We start from the raw sequence: 23,173 nt of genomic DNA, 5'->3' as shown, positions 1-23,173 counted from the left end.
ATTTTATTTAAACCACATTTATTACCCTATGCTTACAAAACTTCACATTTTAAGTATCCCTGTTTTACCAAAACTTCATAGCATGTAAACAACTACATATCCAAAAACATACAATTACATCTGTTAAACGTTTAAACAACACGTCAGTTTCCCACAGAAGAGCCCCTTGAAGAACTCTTTCTCTTCATACAGAAACCAATGAAAACCTGTTACTTCAGTAACCACCTGCAACTCTCTGCCCCTTCCATCAGTCCTCACCATTGGTTTAGTGAAACACATGTGTCCAGTCTTTTTCTTTTCCTCCACTTTTTCTCTGCCTCTTCTTCTCCAGTCTTTTGCTTGTCCCAATCAATATAGTATTTCAGTTCATGCAGCCCCAGCTTCAGGCACTCTTTCAGTGAAAGCCAGCCAACCCTTTAAAAACCTAGAGATTTCTTACTTTCCAAAAGTTTTAAAATATGCTAATAAAGTCCTTAATAATGTTTCCTCCAGTCCCTTTGGTATGAGTCCATATAGTACCAACTCCCATACTAACAACAGGTTTATTTGGGTGACGCACAGAAAACGGCGGACCCTTTCCCACACCTTCTTTACATATGTACCTTCCCAAAACATGACCCACAGTTTCTTCTTCCTCACACCTTTCCCTTGGGTACCTAGATGAACTTGTCAAACCCCATCTGTGTTGCACCTCTCTCACCAGCAAGATATTTCTTACAACCATCCACGCTAGGTCAGCATGTTCCCTTTTTAGTCGTTCACCCACCACCTCTCCTCACACTTTCTCACTTGTCCTGTTGTGAAGTTTCTCACCAGTGCCATCCTGTCTATGTCCCTTGTCACTTTCATCAATTTCTTATGATCCTTCAGGACCTCCAGCTCTACCTTCCCTATTTTATATTTCTGTGTGAAACCTCTCATCCTGATGCAATGAATCAGTGCTTGCCATGCCCATGGACTCTTCAGAGAGGTCTGATATACTCCCCATTTCCTCAAAATTGCACCTGTGGGAAATCAGGTGATATGCGCTGCTTTCCCCTCTCCCTCTGTTACCGCCTTGCATACTGTACTTACATATTTCACAGAGACCAACAATCCGAAGTCTTGCAGCTTGCATCCCCCCATCTCTCTTGCTTTGTACAGTTCAGATCTAGCCAACCTTTCTCTTTTGGCATTCCAGAAGAACAGACATATTTCCCTTTGTACTTTTGTTATCTGCTGTCCCATTGATAGGAATACCACTCCCATGTATAGAATAATCAGCAGTAGCACAGCTTTAACTGTCACCACTATTCCAGCAAAAGTCAGCATCCTTCTGGACCATGACCAAAGTATTTGCCATATCCCTACTTTGACCTTTTCCCATGCTGTATTACTTTTCCTCTCAGCATCCATCAGGATCCCTAGCACTCTAATTTCACTCTCTCTTATTTGAAGGCCCAACTTATGCAAGTCTCTCCAGTTCCCCACTCCCATTTTGGTTCTTTTAGATCTACTTAGTTTAGTGCCCATTGCTTCTGCATACTCTGTTGTATGCTTTAGCACTCTTTCCCTCCGAAGTCTGTAACTACTACAGATATATCATCCATGTATAACATGCATTTTACCACTCCCCCTCCCAGTATCTTTACTCTGATTATGACTTTTTCTTTTTTTATTCTTTGTGTTAACGGTTCTGTGCCCCGCACAAATAGTACTGGTGATGGGGGGCACCCTTGCCTCACTCCTGTATGAATTTTAAAGGCTTTGCTTAGATGCCCATTAATTTGGATTTGACTCTCCATTTCTCTATACAACAGCTTTATTCAACATATAAATTTCTTTAGACACCCCATTTTTCATAGCACTTCAAATATATAATCATGATCCACTCTGTCATATGCTTTTCTTTAATCTAGGTTTGCCATAACTGTGTTTATTTTCCTCTGTTGAATGTGGGACAATGTATCTCTGATCCCTCTGATCACTTTGGACATCCTTCTGCCTGGTACTGCATGTATTATCTTCTGGAAGTTTTTCCTCATCTTCAAAGCTAGCATCTTGTTACCAGTGTCTCTTTTCCAGTTGGAGTTGGCTGCATCTTCTCCATTCTCTCCCACCGATTTCTGGTAGCAGGACTGGAGCTTACCCACAAATATTAACACTTTGAGTTCCGTGCGTCTGTACCTCAGGAGGTTCCTGCATTTCCACTGGGTGCTCCTCAGACAGGATATGAACTGGTCAAAGCAAGTTGTTGGGAACCCCTGCTGTTTAGTCTGGTGTCCATACAGCGCTGCCTCCCTTGTCATCAGCCTGATTCCTGTCACCTCTTTGCAGAGTCAGTTTACCCTTGTCCACACCCTCTTGGTGTAGGGGCAAAGCTATAGGAGGTATTTGATGGTCTCTGTTGCACCTTGGCAGCTTTCCCTGGGGCATCTTGGGCTAGTCCTTTGCCCCTCAAAGTGTCTCCATGCCTTCACTGGGAGTGTGCGGTGAGCTATTAGCACGTTCAAGGCTCTGTGGTCTTTTCTGAGGTCCTTGTGGAAGATCTGATCCCAGATGGCCTGGCAGTAGTCTTCAGGGAGCAGCTTCATGGTCATTACAGCTCACCTGTATAAGACATATGGTAGGATCTGTTAGGTCCAGTCCCCCTCACCACCAACTCTTTTTCAAATCATGGTAAGCCATGATATTGCATACATAATTTCATAGTTTTAGGGTTGGAAGGGACCTCAGTAAATCATTAAGTCCTACCCCCTGCCCTGGGCAGAAAAGAGCACTGGAGTCATACAATGCCAGCCAGGTACATGTCCAGTCTCCCCTTTAAAATCCCCAAGGTAGGGGAGAGTACCACCTCCCTTGAAAACCCATTCCAGATTCTGGCAACTGTTACCATAAAGAAGTTCTTCCTGATGTCCAACCTAAATCTGGTCTCTGTCAGCTTGTTGGCATTGTTCCTGTTTATTCCAAGGGGTGCCCTGGTAAACAGAGCATCTCCAATTTCTTGCTGTCCCCACTCCCCAATAAATTTGTAAATGACCACAAGATCCCCTCTCAGCCTTCTCTTGTGGAGGCTGAAGAAATCATCATCTAAGGTGCCTCAGTCTCTCCTCACAGGGCTTTACCTGTAGGCCCCTAACCATATGAGTGGCCCTCCCCTGGACCCTCTCAAGGTTATCCACATCCCTCTTGAAGTGCGGCACCCAGAACTGGACTCAGTACTCCAACTGCAGCCTGACAAATGCTGCATAGAGGGGAAGTATAACCTCCCTGGACCTCTTCGTGATGCATCTGCTAATGCATGATAGAATGCATTTAGCTTTACTGATTATTTTGCCACATTGATGGCTCATATTCATCTTGAAGTCAACTATGACTCCGAGATCCCTTTTTGCCACTGTGCTGCTGAGAAGGTCATCCCCTAGCCTATAGGTGTGTTGGTGATTCCTTCTCCCTAGATGCAACACTTTGCACTTGTCTTTATTGAATTGCATCCTATTCTTTCCTGCCCACTTTTCCAACCTGTCCAAGTCTGCCTGGGTTCAATCCTTTCCTACTAGTATGTTAACTTTACCCCATAATTTTGTGTCATCCACAAATTTGGACAGAGTGCTCTCCACTCCCTCATCCAAATCACTGATGAAGACATTGAATAGCACAGGTCCAAGGACTGAGTCTTGCGGGACTCTACTGCCCACATCTTTCCAGGTCAATACTGACCTGTCCACTACCACTCTCTGGGTATGACCCTTAAGCCAATTTGCTACCCACCTGACAATATAATCATTTATGTCACAGCCACTCAGTTTGTTTATGAGAATAGGAGAAGATACCGTATCAAAGGCCAAATAGATGATGTCTACCCTGTAGCTTTCTGGACCTCTCCCCCCGAGCATTGCAAATCTGGGTTTCTTTCAAACCTTGCTGTCACCTTCTGGACTGCACGGCCAGGCTACTGGGAGCGGCCTTGGATCAGCTCTCCAAAGGTCTCATCTGTCACGTCTTTGATGGTGATTGGTTTTCTAGTGGGAGGATGGTGTCTAGTCCTGTCTCCCCTGGTACTCCTCCTCAATCGTCCTTGTGGCTATTGCTTCTTGGGGCTCCGCGTCCCCCACACCCTGCCTAACTCCAACCGTGATGTTGTCCATCGGGGCTGGTGTTCTGGTACCCACTGACGCCTAGTTACTTAGGGGCTGTGGCTGTGGGCTTCCGGTGGTACTTGCACCAAGTATCTGCCACCGCCCTTCAGTGTCTCCCAGTTCACACGGTGCCTGACTCTGCCCGGGTGTTGGGACCCCTTGTTGCGTCGTTCCCTCCCTAGGTTTGGTACCTGTTGTCTGGCGTCCGTGTCTGGGTTCCAGCTCCGTCATCTCTGCCGGTGTCCAAAACACTGTTGTTGCCAAACTTCACCCACACCGGCCTTGTAGGTGACTCCTTGGGCACTCGCTGGCACCACCACATCTCTTCCTCCATGGGATCCTTGGCACTATCTGGCCTCTCTGGGCCGGTTGGGGACGCTACTTCCAGTCCCCCCGGCTTCCCTCCTGCTGGACCTTTTATCCTGGCACCGGGTGGCCGCCTGGCCAATTGCCCTCAGCATGCTTTTACAAAGCATACCCAAACAGACGCAGGAGCCATTCCCAGCTCCGCTGTGGGTCTTCCTTTTGATCTTGATCCGCAGCAGTTCCCACCACCGCGGTTTCACTTTCACTGCCACCGGCTACCAGCGTGGCGTCCCACCACCTTTCTTCTGCTTCCAGTAAGTTTCCTCCATATACCCCGACTCCTGCATCTAAGCATTTTGTTACCTGGTCATAAAACAAAACAAGGTTAGTTAGGCAAGATCTACCTGCTATGAACCCATGGTGATTGCCCTTCAGCATTATTTTTCCTACTGGGCTCCCACAAATGTGATCCTTGATAATTTTTTCAAATGTTTTCCCAAAGATAGAGATAAGATTAACCAGCCTATAATTACCTGGATCCTCCTTCCTCCCCTTCTTGAAAATAGGGATCACATTGGCCCTTTTCCAGTGCTCTGGGACCTAACTTGAGCACCATGAGTGCTCAAACAGCCATGCCAGTGGCTCTGCTACAACACTGGCCAATTCCTTCAGCACCCTTGGTTGAAGATCATCTGGGCCTGCTGACTTAAACACATTCAACCCCTCTAAGTGTCGCTTTACTAGGTTGATGCTGACCAACATCTCCGGGCTAAAAGGGAGGTGTATACCCAATGGAAGGTTGGGGCCATCACCAGGGAGGACTATACCTCAGTTGCCTGAGGCTGCAGGGGGGTGGTCACGAAGGCCAAGCTGGAGATAGAACTGGGACTAGCGACCCGGATCAAGGACAACAAGAAGTCCTTTTTTAAATATATAGGGGGTAAAAAGAAGCTACTGATTAACGTGGGGCCTCTGCAAGACACACTAGGAAATCTGTCTGTCACACCAGATGACAAAACTGACCTATTTAACAATTTCTTTGCCTCCATTTTCCTGAGCAGGGACCAGGTCACCCCCACACCAGGACCTCCATAGGCCCCAGGGGAGGTGCACCCAGACCTAGAGTCAGTGAGGATCTAGTTAGGGAACTTCTGGAGGGACTGGATGTATTTAAATCAGCTGGTCCTGACAATCTCCACCCCAGAGTGCTGAGGGAATTAGCAGAGGTCACTGCAGGACCCCTGGCATGGCTTTATGAGCACTCATGATGCTCTGGTGTGGTGCCAGAGGATTGGAAAAGGGCCAGTGTGGTTTCCATTTTCAAAAAAGGGAGGAAGGAGGACCCAAGAAACTATAGGCCAGTTAGTCTTACCTTGATCCTGGGGAAGCTTTTTGAGAGAACTATCATAGTGCATGTCCATGAGGGGCCAGCAGGGGAGATTATGCTTAGGGGCAACCAACATGTGTTCACTAGAAGCAGGTCCTGTCAGACCAACCTGGTGGCCTTCTATCTCCAGATCACCAAATCCTTAGATACAGGGGTGGCAGTGGATGTAGTCTTTCTGGACTTTAGAAAGGCCTTCGACACTGTCTCTCACCCCGTTCTCATTAAAAAAAAAAGCTACGGGACTGTGGCATCGACACCTACACAGTCAAATGGGTCGCCAAATGGCAGGAGTGCTGCACCCAGAAAGTGGTGGTGAACGGGTCATTTTCGATCTGGAGGGATGTGGGCAGTGGTGTTCCACAGGGCTCGGTCCTCGGGCCCACACTGTTTGACATCTTCATCAGCGACTTGGATGAGGGGGTAAATAGCACCCTGTTCAAATCTGCTGATGACACTAAGATGTTGAGGGAAGTGGCCATGCTAGAAGGGAGGAATAGGCTGCAATCAGACCTAGACAGGTTACAGGGGTGGGCAGATGAGAACAGGATGGGTTTCAACACTAACAAGTGCAAGGTGCTGCACCTGGGGAGGAAGAACCGCAGTAGACCTACAGGCTGGGGAACTCCCTTCTCGTCAGTACAGAGGCAGAAAAGGATCTTGGAGTCATTACTGATGCCAAAATGAACATGGGCCGGCAGTGTGGGGACACAGTCAGGAAGGCCAACCGCACCTTGTCATGCATCCACAGATGCATCTCAAGCAGGTCCAAGCGCCCTCGATGTGGCACTGGTCAGGCCACAGTTGGAGTACTGCGTCCAGTTCTTTGCGCCGCATTTCAGGAGGGATGTGGACAACATGGAGAGGGTCCAGAGGAGGGCCACTCACATGATCAGGGGGCAGCAGGGCAGGCCCTACGAGGAAAGGCTGTGGGACCAAACCTGTTCAGCCTCCACAAGAGAAGGCTGAGGGGGGATCTAGTGGCTGTTTACAATCTAGTCAAAGGGGACCAGCGGGCATTGGGGGAGTTTCTGTTCCCCCGAGCATTCCCAGAAGTCACAAGAAATAATGATCACAAGCTGGCATAGGGTTAATTTAGGCTAAATATTAGGAGGTGCTACTTCACGGGCAGGGCGGCTAGGATCTGGAACCAACTTCCAATAGAAGTGGTGCCGGCTCCTACCCTGGGGGTCGTTAAGAGGAGGCTAGACGAACACCTTGCCGGCGTCGTTTGACCACAGCATTCTTTCCTGCCATGGCAGGGGTCGGACTTGATCTGCTCAGGTCCCTTCTGACCCTACAAACTATGAAACTATGAAACATTGGTGGTCTGGTGTTTTCCTGTGCCCATCTAGAATGCAATTGGGAGATTTGTCTTGACCCGTGTTTAGGAATACAGAGGCAAAAAACTCATTGAAGAGTTCAGCCTTGTCCCAACTATCTGTCACTAATTGCCCTAACCTGTCTTGTAGGGGTCCTGTGTTACCCTGTGCCTTCTTTTTGCTCCTTATATACCTGAAGAAGGACTATTGGTTGTCTTTAATTTTTGTCACCAGCCAGAGTTCCACTGATGCTTTGGATGTATATTCCTCCTTGGTAGATACCCCATGCTTCAACAGGTTATATGCCTCTATCTTTGCCCCTGGGCTTTCCTAGATTTCCCTGTTCAGCCAAGAGAGTTTCTTGGCCCCTTTGCCCCCTTTTGTGCAAAGGTGACTGGCTCTGTGGATGTGGAGAGACCAGTGGGTGGGATAAAACCTGATTTTAGCAAGGCTTTTGATATGGTCTCCCACAACATTTTTGCAGGCAAGCTAAGGAAGTACAGGCTGGATGAATGGATTATAAGATGGATAGAAAACTATCTGGAGCATCCGACTCAGAGGGTAGTAACCAAAGTCTAGGTGGCAACCGGTATCAAGTGGAGTGCTCCAGGGGTTGGTCCTGGGGCTGATTTTATTCAATCTCTTCATGAATGACCTGGAAGATGGGGTAGAGTGCATCCTCAGGAAACCTGAAGATGATACAAGCTGGGGGAAGTAGTAGATACACTGGAGGATCGGGCTAGGATTCAGGGTGACCTAAACAAATTGGAGGTTTCGGACAAAAGGAATCTCCTGAGGCTCAACAAGGACAAGTGCAAAGTCCTGCCTTTATTGATGGAACAATCCCACACACCAGTACAGGCTGGGGGCTGGCTGGCTGGACATCAGCTCTGCAGAATAGGAGCTGGGGGTTTCAGTGGACAATAAGTTGAATATGAGCCAACAGTGTGCCCTTGTTGCAAAGAAGGCTAATGGTACTGGGCTGCATTGGTAGGAGTGTTGCCAGCAGGTCAAGGGAAGTGATTATTCCACTCTATTCAGAACTGGTGAGGCCTCATTTAGAGTACTGTGTTCAGTTTTGCCTCTCTCCCCACTACAGAAATGATGTAGACAAATTGGAGAGAGTCTAGTGGAGGGCAATGGAAGTGATGAGCAGGCTGGGGCGCACAACTTCTGAGGAGAGGCTGAGGGAACTGGGCTTACTTAGTCTGGAAAAGAGAAGAGTCAGAGGGGATTTAATAGGAGTCTTTGACTGCCTGAAAAGAGGATGGAGCTAGACTGTTCTCCGTGGTGGTAGATGACAGAAAAAGGAGCAATGGTCTCAAGTTGTAGCAAGGGAAGTTTAAATGAAGTATTAAGAAGAATTTTCTTACTAGGAGGTAGAAAAACAGTGGAACAGGTTACCCAGAGAGGTGGTGGAACCTCCATCCTTGGAGGTTTTTAAGACCTGGCTACACAAAGCTTTGGCTGGGATGATCTAGTTGGGGATGGTCCTGCTTTGAGCAGGGGGTTGGACTAGATGACCTCCTGAAGTCCCTTCCAACCCTCATTTTCTATGATTTCTATGATTAGCGCGACTTCGCCCTTCATGAGGTTGCCCTGCACCTCATCTGAACATAAATTTTTGGAGCATCCCAGGACTTGTGACAACAACACCCTGTTCTAGTCATTAGTGGGGCCTAAGTAGCACATGGATCCTTTGTGGGGTGTATCTGGAATGCGCACACATTTTGAGCAAAGCTAAGCTGTGGGGCCACCATGGCTTAAAATGCTGTTGACTCTGGTGGGGCCCAACCCAATGACTTACGTGATGAACCACGAGGCTTTGGCTTTGGACTAATAACATGCATATTTTGTACTCCATAGAAGTAGGTGCCAAAGTGGTGCTCAAAGGTATGCTTATGGAGTGCCTGTGCAAAAACTTGCAGCAATTTTGAAAAAAGGTAACATACACCAATTCTGGATTAGCTAAGTGATGCCTCCCCCTCCCCTTTTCCCAGGTTTATTTTCCCTGATGTAATAGTGGTAAGAGGACAAATTCAAGTTGGACCTCCAATAATTAGATTCTATACCTGGAAAATTTTAACAAATTTATAAATTTTCCATATATAGAATTTAATTATTGAGGGGTCATCTTATAATTAGGGTCATCTTCTATTCAAGTAAATATAGTACTACCAATTTAAAAACATATTTAGAGTAACATTTGTATGGGGTCTGAAAATTATAAAACTATTTTTCTGATTTTGAGTTTGATTTATATTGCACTTTAACACGCTTGAAAGTATTTCCAAATGTTATACTAAATTCTAAAAACATTAGTCTGAAAAAACAAAAGTTATTAAAATATATGTGGTATGATTGCAATTGCTAGAATGAAATACCCTAGAAACTTTGGCTAAAAACCTGTTAACATATAGAAAGGGTCTCACTAATGAAACATTGAGTCTAACTCTTTACTTTGCCCGAAAATGAACTCAAATACTGGATCTGACTATTTCATGGGATCAGACTGGCTGCCTATTTTTTCCAAAGTAACTACGTCAATCTGAAGTCATTTTGAGACACAGAACACTACTCTATATATAGTCATGCACGAACTGTTCATTACAAACTTTTAAGCAAGTATGGATCACTGAATTAAAGGGAAAAGAAAATAAATGGCAAGAATGGCATTCACTGCATAAAGCTATACCTGAGGAAACACAACACACACAAAATGCATAGAAAAATAGTCTTTTAGATGAAGCATAGTATCTTGAGTTTCAAGGGTACTAGTCTGAGAGATGAATGAGCTTTGGTAGTTTTTTCTATGACATACTGAATTTGGGCTCTAGGCAGATAGCACACCTCTCAGGACCCCAAATCCAGATGAGAAATTGGTGCCTCTCTCCTCTGCAGAGGGAGTCAGTCACCAAAACTTACTACTTTTCTTTTCCTAGAGCCCTCATTCCTGGGACCCTGCACATCCTGCTGCCTAGACTGCCAACTCCTGTGCATCATTCCTGCACATGTCCTCTCCTCTGCCTTTCCATCAGCTGTGCCACCTCAAAGCTTTCCATTACTTTAATCCTCTCCTTCTGAATTCTGGGACTCCTCCTCCTAGTTGTTACATACTGCCACTTCTCTTTTCTTTTTGGTCTCGCCAGTACAAGCCTCTCATAACTCCTGTCCCAGCAATCTTTGTTTCCCTTGATATAATGTCGTGTGGGCACCTGTCCTTCCAAGCTTTGGATCTTTTCCTCCAGGGCAGATGCCACTTTATGCTTGGTGGAGAAAAGTGGTCATGACCCTCTACACATTCAATGCAGGTCACAACTGCTGATCCAGCCTACATTTGCACCTCCTGGAGGACACTGAGGTTTTAAACAAAACACAGAACAAAAGAAAACACTACCACCAAGCCCACACATCAAACACCCACACAGTGTATATGTATATCTGGCATCTCAGGGAGGGTCAATATTTTATTCTTTATGCTCATCTTAAACACCTCTGGTCAGTTCCTTAGCTAGAGTGAATGATAAAAAAAGAATAAACACAAAGCTCTGTTCCTTAGTGGTACTGGAGACAAACACCTCTTAGAGCCTAGGAGAGAAGGTATGTGTGTGAAGAATTGCAAGGTAAAAAATATTGTGCTTGAATCCCGGGGGGTGATAGTGGGCTGGATTTATGATGTGGGCAGCTCAATGAACATGTAAAGTCTCTTAAATCTGGATAAATGCTATTGGTTCTAATGTGGGAAAAGCTGACTGCATTCCTGATAGGAACTCTAAGTTTCTAAATCAGGAGATAAACAACAGACCCAAAGACATAAAATAAATAAAGTATATTGTTAAATATTGTAGTATGCACTACGGGTACAGAAGACACAGTGAAAACTTGCATTGTCAACATGTAAGCTTCAGCTTCCCTTTTAGCTGGTTCAGGTTAATGTATGTGTGCTTTCGTAATGATGTCTGTCAAGATTTGTTTATTTTGGGTCATCATGTCTGTGGATTTCATTGTGTTTAGCTGGCTTTCCTTTCATTCAACTGGAGCACAAGTTGGCTTTGTACCATTTGCTGACTAGAAAGTTGAGGCAGGGGGAAAACGGCATTATTTAAACTTCAAATAAGAAAAGATGAAAGATAATGCAGATTCTCTCAGCCTCAAAGCCTGACTATAAAGTTCTTTTTTTTTGATTTTATAGTAGCTAACACTTCAGTGTTGTGACATTCAAAGGAGAACATAAGAAAACTGCCAACAGATTTTAAAGAATCCATTAATACTGGCAGTCAGGAGGCTTCCGTTTAGAAAATCTACATTATTCAGAGTGAAAAACTAATTAATTAGAACGCCCTTAGGACACAGAATCTGCTTAAATATGTTAGTGGAAAAGTTAATTAATCACTGCAGAATGAGATTTGCAGCAGGGCATACATGTGAGTGCTAGAAAATGGTTCCCTGGGCCACTGCTTGTTTTCCTTTTTTTTTCTTTTCCTTTTAAGACTATTTCCATGACAGTATTTTTCTGTTTACATCTCATTATTTCTGATCTGCCTGCAGTTCTTTCGTCAGCAACATGTAGAGGCAGCGCTGAGTAGTGAGAAATGAAAGATAATGAAGAAAGAGATGTGAATCAACCCTTTGTTTCACATGTTTTCTGCATATTACCCGAGGTTTCTTGGCCTTGCAAATAGATTTTTTTTTTAAAGGGACAGAAATGTGTGATCACATGGACCATAGTTTATATATGCTTCCAAAATTCCCAGTATGTGTTTTAAAGCCCATCTCCCCAACACCAGAGTAGTAATGATTTTGGAGTTGCTCAAAGCTAGCATTACTATTAACCGTAGCAACCACCAACTGATTTTAATTAGATTTTACCTTTCCCTTCTACTTAGCAAGTATACATGACTTGGGTTTCCTGCTTCTTATTAACTGTTTGCTCTTAACCATTCTCTTTCTTAAAAGAACTTCCATGTCATGATAATGGTAAAAATAGGCAAATTTCACACTGATTTGTTAATGGCATGCAACAGGAGGCTTGTTGTGAGCAGGTGCAACCAGCTGTGGAGGAGACCTGAACTTCTAACACTGAGGCTAAGACTTAAAATGGAGATATTTTAATGTTAATTGTTATGGGCCATATTCTATTCCACTTGCTGGGCATCTAAGTAAACTTAGGTACCTATACAATTCTGTTCCACCCGGTTCCATTGCACCTCAGTGTGTAGCACACTTATCATCTAGCTGTTAACACTGAGTCACAGAAAAGTAGAGAAGCAACTTCTATTATAACCATTTTTCATGGTCATAGCAGGGTGGAATAGAACTGCATTAGGCACTGAAGGCCACTAACATGCCTAATAGGTAGCCTAGACTCTGGCCCCATGTGTCTGCCTTTTACTGACACCTCATTTTGGACCTTCATAAGGCACCAAAGTCAGCAGAAAGGCTGCCATGGGCTTAACATGCTTTTGTATCCCGCTCTTGATGCATAGTGAAATAGAGAGACCCTTTTCTAAGTCTGTTTTTTATAACAGCATGTATTCATCAAGGGCCTGATTCATCCTGCCTTTGAGCCACCCTGTGGTCTCTCAGAAATCACTGGATACTGGGGAGGTCTATGAAACCCTTTAGATATGGAGCCTAAAGGAGAGTTTTGCTGTAAAGTGAAGGTGTTCCAAAGGTTAATACATGAGCTTTCCATCTTAATAGGAGCACAGATGAGTCTTCTAAAAGTACAGTAGAAATGTAGCCACCTAATCACAGAAAATCTATGATCTTCACAAAATCATTTCTTAGCTCAACTACGAGTCAATATAAATGGTGTTGTTTAGCAAGAAAGACTTGTATCCTGATCTCAATGGAAGTAAATTGACATCGTTTCATTGGTTTTAATGGAGACGGAGTAGTTTACAAAAGCTAGATATGCAGTCTTGAATATTTAAATAAAAAGAGGGGATACATTTCAGTATGTGCCCTCATCTTCAGCTGTGTTATACAAAAAAAAAACACTTTAGTTTTTAGCTCAGAAATTCAGATTTCCTCTGCCCTGTTTTTCTAAAACCCTGACGAGGACTGGCAGGACTGTGAGCAGGGGGAACTCTACTTGAATCTGGCAAATGTGAACAGTTAGTTTTACAGCCCAGTGGTGTGTTAGATGTTGTACATGCACACAAGAAAACAGGGCACCTGACTTAAAGAATTTACAAGCTAATCTGACAAAGGCTTGGAGAATGCTATAGCAGGGAAGGTGATCTTACAGGAGAGTCAGGGGATTGTAGCATCTTGAATGAAGGTGTAAATAACCATTAAAAATGTTAATGATCAAGTGCCATGCCTGTTTTAATTCCTTGCATCCTTCACTGTGTGAAATGACATGACTACCCTCGCTGAGGATGATGAGGACAGGTCTTTCTATCTCGCAGTCTGCTTTTGTCACCATACAGTTTAATGATGTGGAAAAGTAATATTGCCAGGTTCAGTGTCAGTGTTTCAGCATAATAAAAAGCTGTTCTGCTTCATATCCTCCACTCTTCACTGGCTTTCACTCGCTTTCACTCTCTGATAAATTTGATCTAATTGCTGCGCTTATCTTTGAACTGCTCCTTAAATGACCTCTCGTTAGGGCTGTTTAATACTAATGTGTCTTCTTGTGTCATGTAAACTTTTTTTAAGCTAGAATTCTAATGAGTCTAAGAAGAGCACAGCTGTATGATAAAGCTTTCATTAGAGAATTCTTTAATAGAACCTACTGCTATTCCTTGATTGCATAATCAACAGCTAATGAAATTGTCTTGGTAACGAGAGCTACCATGTATTACATCCTCTCTTGAGACTAAGTGGAAAGACAATTGTACCATCCAGAGAAGACTATTGATTGTTCACAGTTTGAATATGATTGCCCTTCAGGGGAACTAAACAAGAGATCATCTTCAGCTTTGCTAAATGGATTTTGTTTTCTTTGAAACTTATTATTTTACTTTCATACCAGGCATACAAGGGACAACAAACACTGGGACTGTCTTCTCGTTTCAGGTTTCAAAAGTTTACCACTGAAAGCAGTTATCAGTGTAGAACAAATTATGGCAGCTTATCCGTGGGACTTCTGAGATCAACCTGTATTTATCTTTATGCAAGTGCAAAGCTTCTGTAGCTCTTCTTAAAGTGTTGCTTATTGCTTGTCTCATTGTAGGAGGGAATCCCAAGGGAAAGTTTGCCTTGGGATTGGTTCAGAATGAATGGAAAGTTTATGTAAAGAGGCCTCTAGATCGGGAAGAGCAAGACATTTATTATCTTAACATCACTGCTACTGATGGACTCTTTGTAACTCAAGCTGCTGTGGAAGTGACAGTCACTGATGTGAATGATAATAGTCCTGTCTGTGACCAGGTTAGTCACCATTTTTTACTGGAATGTGGAATATTTTATTGAAAGTGATGTTTTCTTATAGGTAGCATGATAATGTACTAATTGCTTCACTTTTTATTTCTTTTTCATAACTCTATTCAGTTACAAACCTAGTTAAAGGTCTTGAACATTGCGGGGGGTTGTAATGGGACTAAGTAATTTCAAGAAAACAAAAGGCAACATTCCAAAGAAAATAGCAGTGGAGCTAAGCTTTCTGATGTTTTTCTTAACTTCTCCTTTATTGCACTATCATTGGTGAGACTGTATCAGAGGTAACAACAGTGGAAGAATCCAAGTAGCCTGGGCACAGTCGCCAGGTTTTTAACTAGAGGTCTAGGCCAATTCTGATTATTGTTAGAGAATCCTGCCTGCACTAGCACATCTGTGTTTACCATCAAAGATATACTGGCAAAAATGTTGGTTCAACCAGAGGAATTTTTAAGGAAACATAAAGGAAGACAATGTAAAAGCTCTGGCCGCTTTTTGTTCCTTTATAGTCCTCGTACTGTTTTTATTTTATTTAATTGCTTCTAGGATGCTTAAAAACTTGAGAAGTAATACTAACAACTTAACCTAGCATAAAGAAAATGTTTCTTTTATATAAAAATGTTGACGGTACAAGGAAGGGCACATGCTACAGGGAGTTGCCGTGAAAGATGACAGCTGTACAAAGACTGTATAGTCCGCTACTATTGTGCCCCCCATGTTTTCTGTTTTTTGTCCACAGGTTACATATACAGCATTATTTCCTGAAGACATTCCGCCAAACAAAGTCATCCTTAAGATCAGTGCTAAAGATGCAGACATTGGGTCCAATGGCGAAGTTCGATATTCTCTGTATGGGTCTGGGAACAATAAATTTTTCTTAGATCCAGAAAATGGTAAGATAACAAAAATAAAACTCTCCCTAAATGACATTATTAACCTCTGGGCATCATTTGAGATCAGGGTTCTCTGTGCATAGTGCTAATGTATTTTCCATTAAAGTGTCACAAGTGGAAGCCTGTGAACTTCTGGTGACAATCGTTTATATTCAAGCAGACATCAGTGCCCACCTTTAAAGTGACATTTATAGGACAGTAGAGGCTAACAGACTCCTTTGATTAGATTGGGTATTCATTAACATGAATATCCAGTTAGAAAAGGTTTAATCCTTCTGTTTCGTAACAAGACCTCCATTGCAGGCATCAAAGGCACTTTTCTTTATGAAAGGGCATGGTTCAGAAACAGCCCCAGCTTTGAATCCGCTTCTTCCATGGTGGTCTGGAATGGCCCAGATGTACTGACTGACCCTTGTGGCAAATAGCAAGAAACATTACATACCCCTACTTCTGAGGAAGATCCCATATAAAACATTTCAGGGCAGAGTGGCATATTATATGGTATTCTTAATTTGTTTCTTGAGAAGTCCTTGCTCTTTTTTTGTGGTATATTTTTACATATCTATAGTTAAATTCAGGAATTATTGCTTCATGCTTTAAATCTAAATAAAATCAGTTACATATCTGGATCTTCATCTTCTACTTTACCATCGTGCTTTGGGCTTGCATGTTACTGAATCAAGTCTTTCCCTAGAGGATTTGTCTTCTCCTTTGATAACAGGAGGCACTGAAGCTGATAGTGGTACTATTTTATTGGTATGATGGATGGAGGGTGGAGCAATTGGAGGTATTTATAGTGGGTGGAAGGTGAGCTGTTATCCCCTGACAGAAGTGCAATACACATCCAAGTAACTAATACTGGATGCTTTGCTTATATGTTAATGGTTGAAGACTGTATTATGAAAAACAGATCATACATAGAACTCATGCAGTGTAAACCAGATACCGTATGATACTTGTCAAACTTGTATCCTTTCTTTAAGCTATAACTTATGTCTGTGTATGAGAGTGAGAAATCTGATCTAACAAAGAAGGCGGAAGCATCGACTGGGACTACGAGCATGTTTGTCGGCACAGATTGTCATTAGGAAACTTTACAATTGATTATTTCAGCTGGCATCACTAGATTTAGAGTGCACTTTTAGCAATCTAGAGGAGCATGGAGATTATGAAAGCAACAAAAAGACAGACATAAAAATACTGTATATGATATTCTCATCCTTGAGTGAAATTGTAAACTTTGAAGGTCACCAGAATTGGTTGACTCTTAGTGCATTTGTACTGGCAGTTAACTGTCTTGGCTTCAAAAATGAAGCAAAAAATAAAGTTGGGAGAGGAAGAGAGTTGTCAGTTGTAGACAGGTTTTTAATCTTTTGTTTTCCTGAGAAAGAGAAGATTGTTTGGTGCGTACAGTATCTAAAATATCATTTTCTGTTATCTTAATAATGAAGTTATCTACTTTTAACCTATTTTAGGGGAGTTGAAAACCTTGGCCCCGTTGGACCGAGAGAAAATTCCTGTGTACCACTTGGTTGCCAGGGCAACAGATGGAGGTGGTAGGTTCTGCCAATCAGAAATCCACCTAATTTTGGAAGATATTAATGATAATCCCCCAGTATTTTCATCTGATCATTACATGGCATGCGTCTATGAGAACACAGCCACTAAAGCTTTGTTAACAAGAGTCCAAGCCATGGATCCTGATGTAGGTAAGTGAGCAGTAGTTCTAAGAATAATTGTGGATTGGTGGAATTGTTATTGAGATGCCTTTCTCTCATTGCCCGTTCTCTGCTTATTCACCTTGTTGTGTTTCCCTTCCCACCGTATGTTCATTCCTTTGTTATTGCCCATTGAAAGTCCTGTTTCTGGGTGTGACATGCTAAGTCATAGGCAAATAAGTACTGTATTGTAGTAGTCAGAGAAGTCTGAAGTCACTAAACTATTATTATAGTGATCACTGGTAGCAGCCTTGAATTTCGGGATAAGCTCTAACTTTCACTCTGCAGTGATCTTGGTTTCCCTTAAAGCTGAAGTTCTCCATGCCCATTTTGTGGCATTAAGTTATATGGCCATGTACCACAAAGCTCTATAGTCGTACAGAAAAAATAGGTCCTGATTCATCACAGTTTTCCTACAGCTTTACGACGTATAACTCCAATTTTTGGCAACTTACCCCAACATAAAACTTTTGTGTATGTTATATACTATGTTTCTTTGAAGATTGTTTTTAATTGTAGTCATTTGCTATGTATAGAGGTTTTACATGAATATTAGGCACATTTATTGAAGACTTTTTTTTCTTGTAAAACAAATACAAAACTGTAAAAACCTCTCATATTTTTCATCTTATTGCCTTCAAACAGATTTATACAGACTGATTTTCCCTATTTGTTTGGAGGGGGAGATGTTTTATGAAGTATGGCATGAGTGTCTGTACCTAAAAATAAGATTTTTAACTGAAGGAAAAAATAAATATTTCTTGAATAGTATTTCCCCTATGTTGGTAGTCCCCTTTTATTGAGGCTGCTAGTTTAAATTTGCCGTGGTCAGTAAAGGAGCATCAAACATTCATTACTTTGTATATAAAAAAAACTGCATTATGTGCCTTGGTTGAAAAATCACAATTCCAATTTATTATACTGCCCTGTAGTGAAGAAGCCAATTACTGTTAGGCCACTAAATGTGTTGGAAACCCAGTGTTGTTGCTTTCGCTGCTGTTTTAATTAGAGGTTTTTCTCATACATGAAGTGACGGTTGATGGAGGGAAAAGGACAGCAAAGAATTAAGATTTAAAGTTGTCGGTAAAAGTTGATTCTAAGTTTAACATTACATAATGAGATGGTGAACTATGGAAAATTGATCCAACTGCAGTGTTTTCCTTCTGAGCCTGCATAACTTATGGGGGATACATGTGATGAATACAAAAAGGGAGAGACTTCATTTAACATTCAAAGCAGTGCATCAGAGAGGGACTGTACAAGATGCAAGGGTGAGTCTGGTTTATAAAAGGTGAGTCTGTTTTTATATAAACCAGTGTTCTTTTACTCCAAAAGAACAGGGTCCCGACAGGGGAAGGAAGGAGTGAAGCAGGATAGGGCATTTTAGTACTGTACAGATATGGAGTAGTTAAATCTCGGTAGAGCTTTGCAGGGCTCCTTCTTGAAAGCATCTGTTCAGCCTGCAGGAATGTGTTTTCAGGATCCAGGAAGCATCTTATAATCAGTCTTAGCATCTGTCAATTTTGTGTGCTATCTGAATCATTGAAGTGCCATATATTACAACTGCAGGAAAGGTGAAGAGTGACTGGGGATTGTAGTGCTGTTTGCACATTCCACAGCCATGAAGAAAGGAATGAAGCCAGCAAAGAGAAACTTAGAAGAGAAGTTATGTGGATCCAGTACCTCTTACTGCTAAATGTAACATAGCAGTTTAGGCAAGCATAAAATTGAATGAACTTTTGGTCAGACACCGTTAAGATAATTAAGGCAATTTATGGGTAGGATTAAAGTTCAGTGCCACTGCTCAGATTACTGAAGAGTTTTATTATGCAATACCTACTACTGAATGCATCATTTACAATAGGAGATGTGCCTTGGATGACTGATTAAGGGCTAAGCATATCCTAAGAGACCCTTTGAAGTATGTGGGGGTTTTCAGGATCGGGTCCTAAACTGACTAATGCATATTTAAAATATTCGGTGCTTTTATTTTTAGAAGGCCAGCTCCAGAAATTTAAGAATGAGCTAGTCAAACTGCATTGTTCCTTGGGTTTGCAGTTGGTAGCTTCTAACCGTACCTAGCCAGGCATACAGGCTAGAGGGAGACAAAATGGAGAGGGCCATGTTTTTCCAAGTTCACTCAAAGAGACTTGCCTTTGGCTTATTCCAGTATAAAGTGCTTAGGTCTCTGCATGCTATCTCTATATACTATCCCTCCACAAGGAATGCCAGGTCTCAGCAGAGGGGATTTTTCCGGCTGGAAGAATCACACCCTGCTCCAGTCAGGCAGTCAGAAATGATAGATTCCTGTTTCCTTGGAAGAGGCCTGCTTGTATGGGCAAATGCCTTGAAATCACCTTTATCACTGACCATAGTAAATTCTAAAAAATAACAAAAAGATTTATTATAGAAACAAGGTCAAACATTAGAAATCAGTAACCATATGTTGAGATACAGGCTGAGGTATAAGAATAAACAAACACGAGAATATATCAGAACAATAATCTGATCTTCCCCTGCATCTAACACCTGACAAGGCAGCACTTATCCAGCTCAACAGGTTAAAAAGCAGCTCCTGCCTCTGATCCTCCTGCCAGGACCTCCTGCAAGTTTTTCTGTCACCATGTTTCACTCAGCTAACTGGCTGGGGGCCTAAAGTCCTTCCCTGTGCCCAGGAGCAAACTAAAGAAACAACTTGCTTTGAAGGCAAAGCTTAAGTATGGTTTCTTATCTGTCCATTTACATACATCATCCTTTCTGCTGTAACGATGACCAGAAGAATATAGAGAGGGGTAGGCAAAATGGTGAATCTGCCTCGTGGCCGGACTCCATTTCCCAGCAGCCCCTGCCCACGTCCATGAGGCCAGTTTCCATGGAGACCCCAGCAGTGGAAGCACTGTGACAGCATGAGGCCGGGGTTTCCATGGAGACTGGCAGGGTGTGCAGCTGGGTGGGGAGCTGGTCCAGGGTGGATGCTGGGATCTTGAAGTGGTGACATCATGTCCCGAGCTGGGCAGAGCTCTGATCTGCTGCCTGCATGGCCCTGCCTGGGTCACGCGGGCAGCAGATTGTGGCTCTGCCCCAGCTCTGGACCACGCTGCCACTGCTGCAAGCTCCAAGCCCCGGATCACCTCACCACCTAGCTCCTCGCCCTGCCAGCACTGCAGGGGCCAGGCTCCTTGGAAATCCCAGCCCTGCACTGTCATGATGCTTCCGTTGCTGGGGTCTCCGTGAAACCAGCTGCAGCGACCCAGGCAGGGGCTGCTGGGAAATGGAGTCTACCATGGCCTGAATCAGTCCATGGACCAGACTTTGTCTGCCCCGGTATAGATACCGCCTATCACTTAATTTCCCCGCTGTTAGAAATACCCTTCTCTGACTAGCCAGGTCTATTCTTTTAAAATGTAAATTCATCTTTGCATGGAAGGTCCTGGGTGATGGAGCTCAGAACATGTCTGGAAGTGCCTATTCAACTGGATATCAAATGTTCCCATGTCAGATGCTGATCTTCTATAATTACTTCTCTCAGCCATTGCTTAGACCAGGGGTGGGCAAAATACAGCCCATGGAGGGACTTTGACTGGCTTGCAGTGGGTCCCTCAGTCCTGCCTGGCCCAGGTGCTGTGTGCCTGCTGGAATCCATTTCTAGGCGGCCAAGGCAGCAGTGACTCCTTCCAGATGCTGTTGCTGGCCCTGGGACTTAAAGAGATTGGCTGGGACTTGCACACACAACCCTGGCCCCAGCCCACCCCATACCTACTCCAGACCTGCCCTGTCCAGAGTGAACCATCTGCAGATCAGCCAGGACCCACATGTAGAGCCTGGCCCCAGGCCACCCTGTGCACGCTCCAGACCCACCTGCCCTTAATGAGTGGTGGCAGCTGGGAAGAAGGAAAAGCAGCCACCCCCCTTTGCTGCTACCAGACCCTTATTGCTGCAGCCACCAAGAGCCCATGCCCGGGCTGTCCTGCAGCTCCTCTCCACCACCATCACCACCAGTGCCACCTCTGTGCTGCCCAGTGGGGAGGAGCCAGCCTGGGCATGGGCTCTGGGTGTCCACAGCAAGAAGAGCCCAGCAGCCACAAGATGAAGTGGCAACTTTTCCCCCACGCCCAGCAGCAACTTCTGCCCAGCTGCCTCCACTCATCATGGGTGGGGCAGGCCAGTGCCAGTGCTGTGTGCACCAGTCCCAGGCTGGTCTGGAGCTGTCTGCTGTGGCCAGGGCAGAACTGGGGTAGGTCAGGGCTGGGAACGGGGCTGTGCGCTTGGATTCTAGCTGGTCCAGAACTGGTCCTCTCCAGCCATGGTGAGTCCGGCACGGGCCAGAGCTGTATGTTTAGCTGCTACTGGCCACTGGCAGTGGCAGGGAGAAGACACAGGCCCCTTGGGCTCCAGGTTTCATGAGCTATTGTGAAGGTGATGGGTGCTGACCAGCCCACAACAGGTCCTTGAAACTGCCTGTGTAGCCTGTGAGGCCATAATTGCCCACCCTGGTTTAGATGGTGACACCTGAAAATATTATCATTTTGTGCAATCCTGGCCTTACTATAACTTATAAGAAATACATTTATATTAAATACCACAATTCGTATAAAGATATGGTGATAAGACAGAACACAGCTTGATGCTACCTATATATAGAGACTACATATGCCATATCACTAAAACAAATTCAAGAAAATGTGCATGGCATTCCATGAACACCTCCAAATATTGTAGGTTCATGACCACAAGAAATACAGATCTCTCTTTGATAAAGTGCACCAATAACTGTAATGTCAGATAACAGTGCAGCATTGCCACTCACTGTCACTGGAAATGCCTAGTTTCCTATAAGCCAGTAAAATACTCACCAGTCTACTGTTATGTGAGGTGGTGATTTGAGAGGCAAGAGATGCAGGTTTCTCCTGTGCTGGCTGTACAGTATGATAGAGAGGTTCCCTAGGAGACATCACTGCAGTCTGATATGTGGAATCTCTTGTGTATGATCTGCCTGAATCAACAGTGAGCGAAACAACTGTTGTATGAGAGTAACACTGAAAGCAACCACCATATTTTATAGATATTTAGATGCTGAAAGACAAAAAACTGCCTAAATACCTTTAAAAAATCTGTCTCTAAAGCTTGACATTTGAGTTGGTCAGCTAGGAGGTCCAGCTATTCACTTTCTTCCTCGAGAATTTGTGTTTTCTACGAGAAGTTTTTTATAAACCTAACAAACTTCTTCTACCTAGTCTTTTATTCACATAGTCCATTACAGAAGACACATGCTGGAGGTCTTATGCAGCCAGTAGTAAAACATCATTAGAGTTTGTTACACAAGGGGTATTACACCCAACACAAGGTAATTCTATTTTGAGCCTCATTTTTACAGATGAAAAGGAACTGAGCACTGTAATATATGTTGGCAGTTGGCTGGAGACTGGTGACCATGATCTGATTACATTCAGTCGGGACAAGAGACGACAATCCTAACCATTAATATACTTGGTACTTCAAAAAAGCTAATTTCCCCAAACCTAGGGGAAATTATAAGCTATCAATAGGGAGGAGGAAATTAGAGAGAAACGTGAATGAAAATTCAGAGTTCTTTCAGGAAAATTAATTGGATGGCTAAAGAGCCACAGCTCCACAATTATGAACCTTAGCTAAAAGCTCATCTGGGTTCATGGGTGAAATGAAGATAGTAGTATACCAGTTGGTTTATTTTCAGGCAGTGATGCTTAGTGCTTTTCTTCTGGCCAGACGGCAAAGGGGTGACTTTTTCTCTGCAGGCTAAGCTTCCTGTACTATTGGCAGGATTAAATCTTCAACCTATCACATTTTCCATGCTCTTTCTTTAGTCTGATTTGATTTATGTGCTGGGATCACTTCATCTCTGCTTCTGAGCTGTGTGGCTGGACTGTTCACATTAGGGATCTTTGTACCAGTGTAACTATACATGTATATAGGCAGTGCTACTCCTTAGTGTAGGTGAGCTGCATACACAGGGTACAACTTACTGTGACAGAAGGTTACTTATCCTCTGGGATCCCCAAGGCTTTCA

At 43.6% G+C, this 23,173-nt stretch overlaps 1 protein-coding gene across 4 annotated transcripts in view; it reads left to right on the top strand.

The window, feature by feature from the left end:
- FAT3 (FAT atypical cadherin 3) overlaps positions 1-23,173 on the top strand; it is a 555,551-nt gene that overhangs the window by 443,918 nt on the left and 88,460 nt on the right. For all 4 annotated transcript variants that reach the window (XM_019530348.1, XM_019530346.1, XM_019530345.1 and 1 more), the window contains exons 11-13: positions 14,314-14,510; positions 15,256-15,409; positions 16,885-17,118. In XM_019530348.1, the coding sequence (XP_019385893.1) occupies positions 14,314-14,510; positions 15,256-15,409; positions 16,885-17,118 (585 nt within the window). The remainder of the gene's footprint in view (positions 1-14,313; positions 14,511-15,255; positions 15,410-16,884; positions 17,119-23,173) is intronic.

The sequence above is a fragment of the Crocodylus porosus genome, unplaced genomic scaffold (genome assembly GCF_001723895.1).
Source record: "Crocodylus porosus isolate Cpor-Errol unplaced genomic scaffold, CroPor_comp1, whole genome shotgun sequence".
Lineage (NCBI taxonomy): Eukaryota > Metazoa > Chordata > Crocodylia > Crocodylidae > Crocodylus > Crocodylus porosus.
This window is presented reverse-complemented; position numbering and strand designations above follow the sequence as displayed.